This window comes from Misgurnus anguillicaudatus, chromosome 25, assembly GCF_027580225.2.
Source record: "Misgurnus anguillicaudatus chromosome 25, ASM2758022v2, whole genome shotgun sequence".
Lineage (NCBI taxonomy): Eukaryota > Metazoa > Chordata > Actinopteri > Cypriniformes > Cobitidae > Misgurnus > Misgurnus anguillicaudatus.
In genome coordinates, this window is record NC_073361.2 from 2,129,593 (window position 1) to 2,142,514 (window position 12,922).

Here is a 12,922-nt window from a genome sequence, read left to right on the forward strand (position 1 = left end):
TTTAAGAAATCCCCAATGATAAAATATATGAAGAAAAATAGCATTATAATTAACTAAAATCACATAATTTTAAAATGTTTTAACCAATCTAGGGGTTTCACTAACAATTATTTTGGTAAGGATGATGATCAAGTAATCTGATATTTTTTGGTAATAAAAATAGAGCTAAATGGGCCAAAGCATTTACGATGACAATAATGATGAGACAATAAAAATTGGTTCAAATAATGTATAATGTGCATAAAATAAACACATGGTTTTATGTAACAACAATGTTAAAATATTAGGTGTGGTTACCCAGATTAAACCTGGACTAGGTCTTATTTATATTAGGACATTTAAGGAGTTTTTTTTTTAAATATAACTTACAAAATACATTACTGGTGTGCATCTTGAGACAAAACATTGGCAGTGAAATATTTTATAGCAAAAATAGAAATCATTAAATTGATGAGACCAGGAGTAAGGGAAAGAGTGTAGTAGACCTATTATCAGATCCACCCTCCAGAGCAGAGGGGGCGCTAATGCTCCTATAAGCTAGATGCCAACTGCATTAAAAGAAAAAAAGAAGACAGGCTTCGTTCGTTTTTGGACTTGGCAGTGGAGCCAAACGTTGATCGGATGTCTGATGGAGCAGAAGCCGTGGTGCTTAAAACTGCTGATGCAGATGTTTAACATGCCGTGGTGCTCTTTAGGGCAACTCTGCTGTAGGCACAACAGAACTGAGAAATGCCGGGTGTTTTCGACAGGTTTCTGCAGCGGCTTTATGTTTCTTACATTGCATGTGTGACACTAAAGCTTTGATGCCCATTGTTCTGAGTTTTAAAACTTTCTTGCAAAATAAACAACGGACCCCGTACGCTAACTTGTCTTTACCACGGAGCAAAATCAGGGTTAAGTAACCAGTTTTCATAAAATGTGCACTTCCCCATAGCTAAAACTCACACTTTTCTCCATTTGATTATACCCGGTCAACGCACTTTAGCGAACTCCCCGCAAACTTGTGCTTTAGTAGATTCCACCTATTCAGTTTTTCCTGACACGAGACGAACATGTATAAAACAGTTACAATCTTCTTGGCGGTGTTGGTTGGACAACATTTTAAGACCTTTGATACGCGGATTTAAGACATTTTAATGCTTATTAAGGCCTTATTTTCATACTACGGAATTTAAGACGTTTTAAGACTTTTTAAGGATCCGCGGACACCCTGGAGATGTTTACCGTATGAAAAATTTGCTTAGAGCACCTTTAATAATAAATCATCATGTGGGCCGGATTGGACACCTTTGTGAGCCACGTTCGGCCTGCATGTTTGACACACCTGCTCTAACCTGTTAATTTCATATGAATTGTGTGAAACGGGTCTGTCTCTAAAACCGCCAAATATAGCATTTATTTACATATATACACTACCAGTCAAAAGTTTAGAAACACTTAATTGAAATGTTAATTATGATCTCAAAAATCATTTAATCTGAAGGTGTAGGGTTAAATGCTTGAAATTACTTTTGTAGACAAAAATATAGCTGTGCCAAACAAATAAAATGTAGTTATTAAAAAACTAAAATGTTATTTTAAAATATTAATATTTGAAATAGATGACATAGACAGAATGTTGAAGGAAAAGCCACCACTAAAAGAGCCCAGAGTAAATGTCAACTTCTTTAAAAATCATCCTACGGGGAAACTTTAAGAAGCTTCTTGATAAAATGACATGGTTTTACAATTTCTAAGCAAAGGGTGACTGCGCTTTAGATAAGATAATATATAACTACCCAGTCTCATGAGGTTTCGTGATATTGTCATGTAATTTTTTGATAATTTTTTTCATGATATTATCACGAATTTCCGCGTTTTTTTCGTGATCATATAACGAATTCCTGTTTTCGTGTATCACGTATTTGTTACTCAACTTTTTCCTATTTTTAAACCATTGTCACTTCGGTTTAGGATTAGTGCTTTGCATTAGAATGTCACTTTATACATTGGTTTATACTATTTTTTCTTATTTTTTTATATGTCGCCTGGCGTTAGGGTTAGAGTTGGGTTTGGGTGTCATTTTATGTAAATCTAACCCTAAACCGAAGCAACAATGATAAGAAAATAGGACAAAACAGTTGAGTAACCAATACGTGATAATCACACGAAAACAAGAATTAGTTACACGATCATGAAAAAAAACGCAAAAATTCATGATATCACGAAAAAATAATAAAAAAATTACGTGACTATATAACAAAATTTTGTGAGACTGGGCTGTATATAATAGAGTTTTAATTTATTTTGGATATTTATTTTGGATGCTTTTAGTCATATATATATATATCTGGTCCAAGATGCAAAAGAAAGAAGGCAGGGTAAATTACTGTCACAGCTTAAACCTTTACATATGCCATGATGCTCAAAGAGAAGTTTTAAGTTATGGACCACATGGGGACTTTTCATACAATTAGCCTACAAGTGGCTTTTTGAGTTTAGTTTGAACCCTGCTCCCAAACATCTGCCTGTCATGGAATTCTCAACATTGTGATTAACTGATTGTCATCTGGATGATAGTGGTCCAGAACCGAACATACTGTATGCAGCCCTAGGCCTACTTATTGTCACATTTTCAGCTGGAATATGAAAAACTTATTTTTAATACCTAAAAGTACACGTTAGCTCCAAATTAGCTTTATCTTTAGGTTGCAATCAAAATTCCTTTTGTGTGGCATTTTTAGCTTTGTGATATCTCTGCACTGTTATTATACTGTATCAGGTCATGACTTTCAGTGCACATGACTTTAAATGCAAGAAATATGAAGCAGTCAAACAGCCGCCAATCATTTGTTGTGTTATCCGTGTTAACGCTGTGTTTTCTAACTGCCAGTATCTCTAAAGGGAGAGGGTGGCAACAACTGAACAATAATCATTTCCCCGAGGCTTTGAAAATGTCACACGCTTGGCACGAACACAAGGGCGGGCGCGCGCGCAAACGTGACGCTCTGCTCATCCAAATTAGGTCTAAAGCCAAGCCCTGTGCACAGTGTTTGTTTTCTTTCTAGTGCTATCTTATTCCAGGATTACTAATCAAACAGGCCCTGGGCGATCGCAGGGCGACACATCTGAGGAAGCGCTTGGCAGTCTTTCAACTCTCCATGCTGGAGCCAATGGATAAGAGGCACCATTATTCATGAAAACACTCCAGACTGTCTGAATCAACTTCCCAGTTTGCTTTTAATATAAAAACAGTCACCCTTTCACCAAACAACAGTTAGCAAAAATGGCAGCAGATAAGTTCATCCACATCCAAATGTCAGCCCTTGAAACTTACAGAATCAGTCATCTCTGTGCGATTTAAAAAAATAACAACACCACAGTCCTGTCTTGCGTGCTACGTATTGCCATTATTTTATGACACATGCAGGTGAAAAGACTTCATATAAAATGTCAATGGCGCTGCTGGGCTAACATTCATTCGGACTGGATTAGTTAAAAAGAAATGTCCTCTGTTATCACCACTACCACCTTCACTTTCCACCACTGTCCAGTGCAAATCGTTGCTTTTTGGCTCTAGGTTACACTTCCATTGATTCAAACAGGTCCCCATCATCCACGTGTGCGGCCATCTTCCCTCGATCGGGTTCCTATCCGCACCTAAACATCACCTGATGTTGGATGTAGAAAAGGCCATCATGAAAGCTTTAAAGCTCTCCTAAACATCCTGAGACAGCAGACGCACTTTCCGTCCGCTAAGTAATCTTTTTCTGATATCCGCTAATGAAGGAAGTCTCATTTTGTCTTTGTTTTTACTGTAGATGTTTAAAAATATTCCAAATACCACCAGCAGACCTCCCCAGACATACCTGTAAAAGAGTCAAAGCTTAGCATTATCGACTATAAGGGTTTTTTTTATAAGAAAGACAATTACTTTAATGAAACTGATTAATAAATGTCACAGGCAGTCTAACTGTGTGTGCACAATTCATTCACAACTCATGTCACAAGCACATGATATTATAAAGAAACATATCATTTACTTTTTCTGCTAATATAACCAAAGCATTAAGAGTTTGGAAAATCACTGCATGCATAACACTCTCAGAATCTGGGCATTACTTAATAAAATTAAAACCTTAAATTATGTCCACTGAATACAAAGTTTCATTCAATTAAAATTAATTTTGTGCTGTAAATGAAGCATTATTTTAATGTTTAAAATGACTGCGGTCCACTTACTGAAAAGTAAAAGGTTTTGCAAAGAACATAAAGGACAGTACAACGGTCATAGCTTTTCTCCCCGTAGTCACTGAAAAACAAAACCAATAGTTTAACCTACACATGCTGCTGTGTTGAATTTATTTCCAAAATAAACATACAGTAGAGTCTTTATTTCACTGTGACGGCAACAAGTGCTCCAAACAGCTTTATTAAGGCCAGTACAAATGAAATGCCAAAATATCCCGTCAGAGAAAAGAGGAATGCGTAGCCATAAGTGGTCACTGGATGCTGAGAATGAGAAAGAATTAAAGACATTTAGAATGATATAATATTAGATATAATATTAGATAACTATATTAACTATATACTAACTATACTCTCTCTACAGAATACTCCACAATGGATTAACAGAAAACAATTAATATAGGGCTGCACAATTCTGAAATATATAATAAATGTGTTTTATTACTGGATGAAAGAAAGTGTTTGCCCTTGAACATAGGGTGTTTATATGTAAACAATTATACCCAGGACTTCTGTGATCATTTAAATATTTTGAATACTCTATATAATGCAGAAAGAAATAATGATGATACTGTGAAAGAGCGGTTTGAAACTTATACATTTAGGGTTTCACAAAGTATTTAAATCCAGGACCCACCTAGACGGGTATAATCTAGCTCAAGACTGATCAATTTTTAAAATGGAAGAATAAGAAAAAATACACAATCCTTTTGGTCGAGAGTAGTTTTTATTTTCCTTTTAAAAAAGCAATAGTCAAATAAGTATTTTAAAGAGGCTTCCTTAGTAATAAGTGAACTATTTGTATTTGCAGTAGACAGACAGACAGACAGACAGACGTGACACACGTGGCCATTATGAATGCACCATTTGCATGTCTTAGAAAAAATATGTAAAGCACAATGAATGCGAGCTTCATCCGCTCTTTAAATGCGTTGTTTAAACAAGTGAACCAATAAACAATTGTCATCACAACGCACTGTTTAAAAACCCCTTTACATGATTACGGCTCTCTCCGACTCCGCAACAGCACCCACAAATATTTCAATGTTCCGTTTTGATTTCTGTCAAAGGTTTAATAGACAAATTAAAATTAAATTAAAATTGAGGAATGAGATTGTGTGGGTGTTTGAATCGAGATCGTTATCTTTATCAGATTAATCGTGCAGCCCTAAATTAATAACCTAAAATAAGCTGCAAAAATGTCTTACACAAAAATATACAACATTACAGCAATTAGCATTAACTAACAACATGAACATAAACACAGGTTTGTTATCAGCAAATTCACCTGTTATGATGAAAGACAGTTTAAACTACACCACAGTAAATAAACTACTAAGGGCGAACACCAGGAGTCATTTATTTAGATCTTAAACGTACAGTAACAAAAATTAAGATATGAGTGCTTTAGTTAAAAAATCTGAAACGTGACAAATAAAAAAATGATCTCTGTACTAAATTTGAATCAAATTGGTGGTTTTGTAATAGACAGTATATGAAGTATTAAAACCCACCTGCGAGCAGAAAGAAACGGCAGGTCCAAGTCCCCCCACACACAGCAGACCCAACAGAATATACACAAAGCCAATTGAATAAGAGTACAAAACCTACAAGACAACACAATTAAAGTTCTTTAGAGCACAATCCACACATAATGATAGGAAGATTTTTAAATCATCTCTACCATCTCTGAGTTGGATCCACTGTGAAGTTTCATGGCTTTTTCTTGCACATTTCCAATAGCAGCATCAGCACAGAGGGCCATAGATATCAGAATAACCCCTACAGAAGTCACAAACAAACAAAAAATACATTTTATTAACACTTTGACATTCAATGCTGAATAGTGTCAACATATTTCTATTCGCTGCATTTTTACTATTAAAATATTTACATTCACTGTCAAAATATTTCTATTCACTGGATTCACAGGAAAATATTTATATATTCCAGATTTTTAATGTCAAAATATTTTTTATTTACCGCTTTTTTACAGTAAAAAATATTAACACTGACGCCATTTTCACAGTGTAACATTTTTTTCCAAATAGTGCTATAAATAGCATTTACTGTAGCCGAAAGCCTGACATGTAGCCCTAACAAGTTTCCACAGGTAAGTCACTTTGGTCTTGTTTTATTTTACAGCCCTTACATTACTCTGGATTTACGTAATAAACAAATGATTTAAACACTTTTTGTTTTTAAACGTTACTGTTTGGTAAAAATATATTTAGGTATTGTTACCTAAAATGTCTAGCACAAACATAAATAGAGGACAATAAAGTGTTACCCTTATATTACCATCCTTGCTGAAACGGAAATTCTGCACAAAGCAACACAACCAACAAAAACACTGAATCTGATCTAGATTCAATATTGAAAAGTATCAAAATAACTATTTCACCTAATATGTGTATGCATATCAGAGTATGCTATTATTAGTTTGTAAACTAGTTTGAGTCAAGTTTGCTGTTTGCTTTGGGTAGATATTGAGTCTTTAAAATCAGCAAGATTTTATTTGAGCTACTGTGTTGCCTAATAATGCCTATGTAGACCGTAGACAGCAAGTTAACCCAAAAAGTTTTAGAAAAGAGGCTCATGATGAATTTCTGAAGCAGAAAATGTACCTGTGACATTGAAGTTTGGTGCGATTTTACTGTCTGCCAGTGTGAACCAAATAAGACCCAGACTCATGCAGAGAGCAGCGGACACATCCGCAACATTGTAGCGCTTCCCTAAGACAAAACATCAACAAGCACTGTGAAACTAAAGACACTCTGACACAGATGAACTCAAACACATCACGAAAGGTGCATGAAGACGCATAGGCTGAGGGCACTGCGTCCGTCTTTTGAGCTCTGGCTGCAGTTTGGCTTTACAAAGGACTTTCAGAAGAAAATCATTCAGAAGCAAATGAAGAAAGAGAGCTTGAGGTTAATATATAAAAATTCAAAGTACAAAAAAAAAAAGAATGATAGCAAAGAGTGTTTCCAAACAGGTAGTTGCCGTTGGGATAGAGGTGATGCAGCAGGTTGTGGCGCTGTGCTTTGATTTGGTCCAGCTTTGATGGGCTGGCATCTTACACGCATCCTGAACCAACGTCCTAGCGATCTTACGCAGCAGCCTAAGGGGACTCGAGGCTCACGTCGCCAGAGAAAAAAACTATATATCCTCACAGAAGATGCAGACTGCTCTCTTTCTTTATTGTTCAGGATATAACAATAACGATCCAGTTCTTGCATAAGACAAGTGAAGGATTGCACAACAACAGCAGCCAGGGAAACAATTGGCACAAAAGGAACCTGACAGCACTGACCTCATGTTAAAGCTGAAATGACAGGTCACACATTCTTTTAAAAAATGAAAAGTCATAATTTACTGTCCCAAAGCCATACCCTTTCATCAAACACAAAAAGAAAAAAAATCTGACTTCCAATCAGTTTTTCCATACACTAGTCTATACTTACTACACAATAATAGCTGAATAAGGCATTTGTAATTTCTATAAAGTAATTCCTAATGGTCAGTGTTTGTGTAAGGAATATACTGAAATTAGGCTGAAAATAATTCCCTGTACTTCATGGTCCTTGTAAAAAAAAACACTGTATATATAATGTATGATTTTAGGCAATTATCTGTTATCCTCTTTGTAGCTTGACAGATATGGCCATTAATTACTGCTGTGTTAAAACAATAAGCTGTGTGAAGATTCTTTACAAAGTAACAACTTGCCAATCTATATCAGACATATGATGCCATTTACCTTGTATAAAAACTCCACCGATCATGACAGGAATGAGTTTGCAGCACTTAAAGATAACTTGTGTTGGATAGTTCAAGTAACCCAGAGAAGTGTTGGAAAGGCCCATGGTCCCAACTGTTAAAAATGCGATGATCATGTAAGTTTTGCATGGTATCCTGAAAAACAAATGGTTGCATTAAAATATGTTTGCTTAGTTTGGCGGTTTTCAGAATACACTGTAACATGTTTATATTACACCAAGTTCACACTGCCCCAACCAACATCAACAAACTTTGCCTCTCATTGTGTCATTATTTGCATATAAAAAGGAGCGCTGATTGATGCTTCCTGATGTGAGAGACACTTAACAAAATCATTAGAGCACCTGTCTATTTGCCTCAAAGACCATCCAGCTTAGTAAAGTGCTTTAATGTGGACCTTATATCCAAATTTAGGCCGGCACATTTAACTTCTCTCAGAAGTCAGAAATAATTCAGCATAACATTCAACCATTACAAGTATTTTTCTAATAAGTACTGCAAGTAAATAACTGCAATTTGACAAAATCAAAATTTCTGCAGCTGAAGTTCATAAATATTTATAAATAAAAACAATAATTGTATTTTAACATCAAAAACACTTATTGTGATTAAAGCATGATTTTTAATTGCGTCTGAGCTATGCCGTAACCTCTAGTTTTTACTTCTGCGTTGTTGTTTGTGTTGACATGCAACTATACATGCAGATCGCTAGTAGGCAAAGCCATGTTAAAGTATCTCAACTCAAGCTGCAACTTTTGTTGTATATTGTAAATATATCTCCTCAACTGGGTCCATCTGTTTTTACCATCAGCTATTTGGACCCGCGGAAGTATAAATTGGGTTTAAGATCTTACACATAATGCTGGATTGACTATTACAGAAACTTGGTAATCACCAATACTGTTAGTTTAGGGCTGCTGTGAGACAAACCTTACATTGGGTTGTGGTCTAATACATTTGTTAAGCATTATATGTGTGATTAAAACACAGTTAATCTCTGTAATGCAGTTAATACTTTATGGAAATGGTTCCTGATCAAGTCAGATTACGAAATGTTAGAAAGCATGTTTATTTGATTATTTCTTAACACCATTTAATCATCTATAGGTATATTCATGCTGAAAACCAGTTATTATACACACAAGTTACAGGACAATTTGGCATCTCCAATTCACCTAACCTGCATGTCTTTGGACTGTGGGAGGAAAGAAATAATATTTGTGAGAAATGGATAAATCATCATACCATAAATCATAAATTACTCCATGAACCGACACGTGTTAAACATATGTAGTTTAAAATGAGTTAAAACTGATCCAGTTAAAGTTAAGAACAAAGTTGGTGCTTGTTAGAGCAGTATAAAAAAGTCTTTGTGCAAAGCAAATACATATTGAAGTTACAGGTATTGTAGATTATAGGTCTAATTTTGAAATCAGAAAACAATCCAGCAATATAAAAACTGTTTGCTTTAAAAATTAAATGCCATTGATAGAGGCATGACCCACCTCCTTCTTTTATCCTGAGTAAGCTGTAACTCCACTAAACCGAACAAGGAGTAAAAACCAAACTGCACTAAAGTCAAATACCAGCCAAATGGTTTAAAGCCCTCCACTGAGAATATGAGCTCCTGAAAACACAGCAGACAGCATTTCACAAAACATATAGAACAGTTAGTTAAATTCACCCATTATAATATAGGTCATGTACAGTAACACACACAAACATAACAAACACTAGGGGTCGACCGATATATCGCCGAGGCCGATAAATCGGCCGATATTTGGACATTTCTTATTATCGGCATCGGCCGATAAATCTTTCCATTTGGCCGATAAATTCTCCGCTTTGGTCACGTTAGCGCATTAGCATTTTGTTCCTTAGGAAGACGAATACACTGACTCGACCCCACAGCGCCGGTTGGTGCATGACGTCAATGCACTGCGAGAGCAATCTGCTTCATATGCTTTCAAAACACTCCCGCAGATCCCCGTGCCTCACGCCGACCGGCTCTTGCTGCGCCGGCCGACGTCAAATACATAGCTAGTCTGCCACAGTGAAATAACCAACCATCATTTCCTTATAAAAATGATGTTGTGTTGTGTATAAATGCAGCAAAGTCTCACTTAAAATGTTCCGTGAGCTGTCATCTCCGCAGCTCGGTGGTAACAAACAACTTGGGACACAAATAGATTTAAAACATGCTGAAATTTTTTTACCTACCAAACAGAGACAAATTCCGCGACCGGCTCTTCCTCAGATATGCGCGTTGTTGTCGGTAACTTATAAAAAAGACGCTGTTTCCCTCCGCAATAACCAGCGCCACCGAAGCCCAGCATGAAAGCTGGGCGTGCATGTAGGTGTGTGTTAGGAGGACGAGACGCACGTTTATGGTAAGTACATAACTTGCTAATATGTTTGCATTTCTATATATTTTTCTTCATTATCCACCGCATTTAACTGTGCATGATAACCTAATGTGTGCACCGGATTGTACATGTCATGTTTAAGTTTGTTTTGTTTTGATGCTAAGCTACATGTCGCTAAATAAGCAAATACTGTTATAACGTAGGCTGTGCATTATGTTGTGTTGTTTTTACAAAGACAAAACAGAAAAACAGAGATAAATCTTTTGGTAACACTTTACAATAAGGTTCATTAGTTAACATTAGTTAATGTATTAACTAACATGAACAAACCATGAGCAATACATTTGTTACAGTATTTATTAATCTTTGTTAATGTTAGTTAATAGAAATAAAGCATTGTTTGTTCATGTTAGTTCCCAGTGCATTAATTAATGTTAACAAGATTTTAATAAAGTATTGGTAATGGCTGAAATCAACATTAAAAATATTAATAAATGCTGTATAAGTGCAGTTCATTATTAGTTAATGTTAACCAATGTAGTTAACTAATGAACCTTATATTGTAAAGTGTTACCAATCTTTTTTGTTTAGTAATATATGTTTAACTTTAGGAAAGTAAAAACAACCTCTTACTAAGTAAAGTACTATTATATTTTTTGCATAATTGTTTTTATAAATCTTTAATTTCTGTATGTTTAAGTTAAACACATAAATTGCACTAATTGTTTATACATATTATGCTTAATAAATGTTAATTTACTTTCATTAATTGTTGGTATGCTTTTTATTTACTTTAATTTCATTTCTTATATCGGCGTTATATCGGCCAATCGACCACATTGCTTGCTTCATATCGGCATCGGCCATCAAAAAACCCATATCGGTCGACCTCTAACAAACACATTGACCAAAATAATGTTCCTGTAGATCAGCTGGAAGAGTTCAATCGGCTGAACACATAATGACAACATGTATATCTTGAATGCACTGGAACTAAGTGGCTTTGGATTTCGATGTCTGCCAATGCAAAAATGTAGATGTAAATCATACTGTCACCTGCAGGTAGCCATAAACAAGGTAAAAGAAGAAGACACCGGCCACACAGATGAAGAACTGCGTGGGTGTGTTGAAGTTGCTCAGGTTAATGCCCAGGACTCGGAGTTCTTCTACCGATTTGATATGCGGTGACATCACCTCTGTAGATGACGGTACAGTGATAGAGATGTGCTTCCTTGAGCTGTAATTCACCAGTCCATATTTACCACTCATGATGTCTGCAGACTCCTGAGAATTACAATATATCATACATATCTGTAACAAAAATGCATCATGGTACACTTTTAAAAAGTACACTCATATTACATATCTGTACCTACAGTAAATGGTACATATTTGGGACCTTTTTTAAAGGGTAACAAAACCATCCCAGTGACAGCTTTTGTATCTTTATTTCTGATTGCAGTATGTACATGTGCAGCATGACTGTAAAATAAAGCGCTACCCAAATCTCCATACAAAAAGTACAGATGTTTCAACATAATTAAATGATGACAATTAATACAATGGTAATGAAATACTAGCTACATTTCATTCAAATGACATCTGATCTACATAAAAACGAAGGTACTTTTGGATATTGCCTGTACATCAGGCATACAGATAAGAGACAAACTAAGAGAATAGGATCTTACCCGAACGAAAGCAGAGAGGATTAGTGATCGATCCTCAGAAGAATCACATCGATCAGATGAAAGGCATCAGAATCTGTCAGCAGCCTGACTGTAATCTCACATCATATAAGCCCTCTAAACGATGCTCCTCATGACTGACACCTATGCCAATCCAAACTTACGACTTTAATCATCTGAACGAGTTTAATATTAGTGATTTAACATACAATCATATGTTATTTAAAATCAAGAAGATGTGTTAGCGGCTATGCTAACACCTGCTGCTCTGTTCCACTTCCGGGATTAAAAACGAGTTTTACGCGCTTGTTTCAAGGTAACACACACATCTCCTTCACCATTTCAGCCGGACAGTGAAAAAAGAATTGTCTTCATCCATAACAACACGTATCTCGTGTAAACTACACGGTAATGTTAAAGATTTTTGGCGTTCTGTCTCCCGGCAGCAGCCAACAGCTTCCGGTGAACTCTAACCTCACACGCGTCACGGAACACGCAAACACGTGTCACTGTCGGGAGAAAGTATTTTAACAACGTTAACTGGTAAAGACAAGTTGTAAATATGAAGGCAAAATATAGAAAAATATTTTAAAACGTTTCTATGTGTTGTATTAACAAAGACTCTGTCTGTGAAAACCTAGCTAAAGTCTTTTATTTACTGTTTTTTTTTTTACATAAAATCATCCCCTTACGAAAATTAACCATGATTTTACTACAGGTAAAAAAATCATGGTTACTGTAGTAAAATCATGGTTACCACAAAATACCCATGTAAGACCCAAATATAGAAAAAAAACTTTGAAAAAAATATTTATCCATAGCCTATGTTGTTGTAGGAGTCCTCTAATGCAAAAATCA

General features: G+C 35.6%; 1 protein-coding gene across 1 annotated transcript; it reads right to left on the reverse strand.

Annotated features, from left to right (window-relative positions):
- Nucleotides 1-3,200: 3,200 nt before the first annotated feature.
- Nucleotides 3,201-12,569, reverse strand: slc35b3 (solute carrier family 35 member B3). The gene is made up of 10 exons (XM_073863706.1): nt 12,068-12,569; nt 11,433-11,660; nt 9,516-9,637; nt 7,991-8,145; nt 6,855-6,962; nt 5,912-6,009; nt 5,742-5,834; nt 4,377-4,491; nt 4,222-4,288; nt 3,201-3,848 (listed from the first exon to the last, which is right to left on the reverse strand). The coding sequence occupies exons 2-10, from the start codon at nt 11,643-11,645 to the stop codon at nt 3,698-3,700; spliced, it is 1,122 nt and encodes a 373-aa protein (XP_073719807.1). The 5' UTR covers nt 11,646-11,660; nt 12,068-12,569; the 3' UTR covers nt 3,201-3,697.
- Nucleotides 12,570-12,922: the final 353 nt, after the last annotated feature.

Bases quoted from the DNA above. Each gene is read 5' to 3' on its own strand.
- slc35b3 (XM_073863706.1), bottom strand. From the start codon at position 11,645: ATGAGTGGTAAATATGGACTGGTGAATTACAGCTCAAGGAAGCACATC. The intron at 6,010-6,854 runs GTACATTTTCTG...TGACTTCTGTAG, and splicing joins ACCAAACTTCAATGTCACAG to GGGTTATTCTGATATCTATG. The intron at 4,492-5,741 runs GTGGGTTTTAAT...TCTCATTCTCAG, and splicing joins CCGTTTCTTTCTGCTCGCAG to CATCCAGTGACCACTTATGG.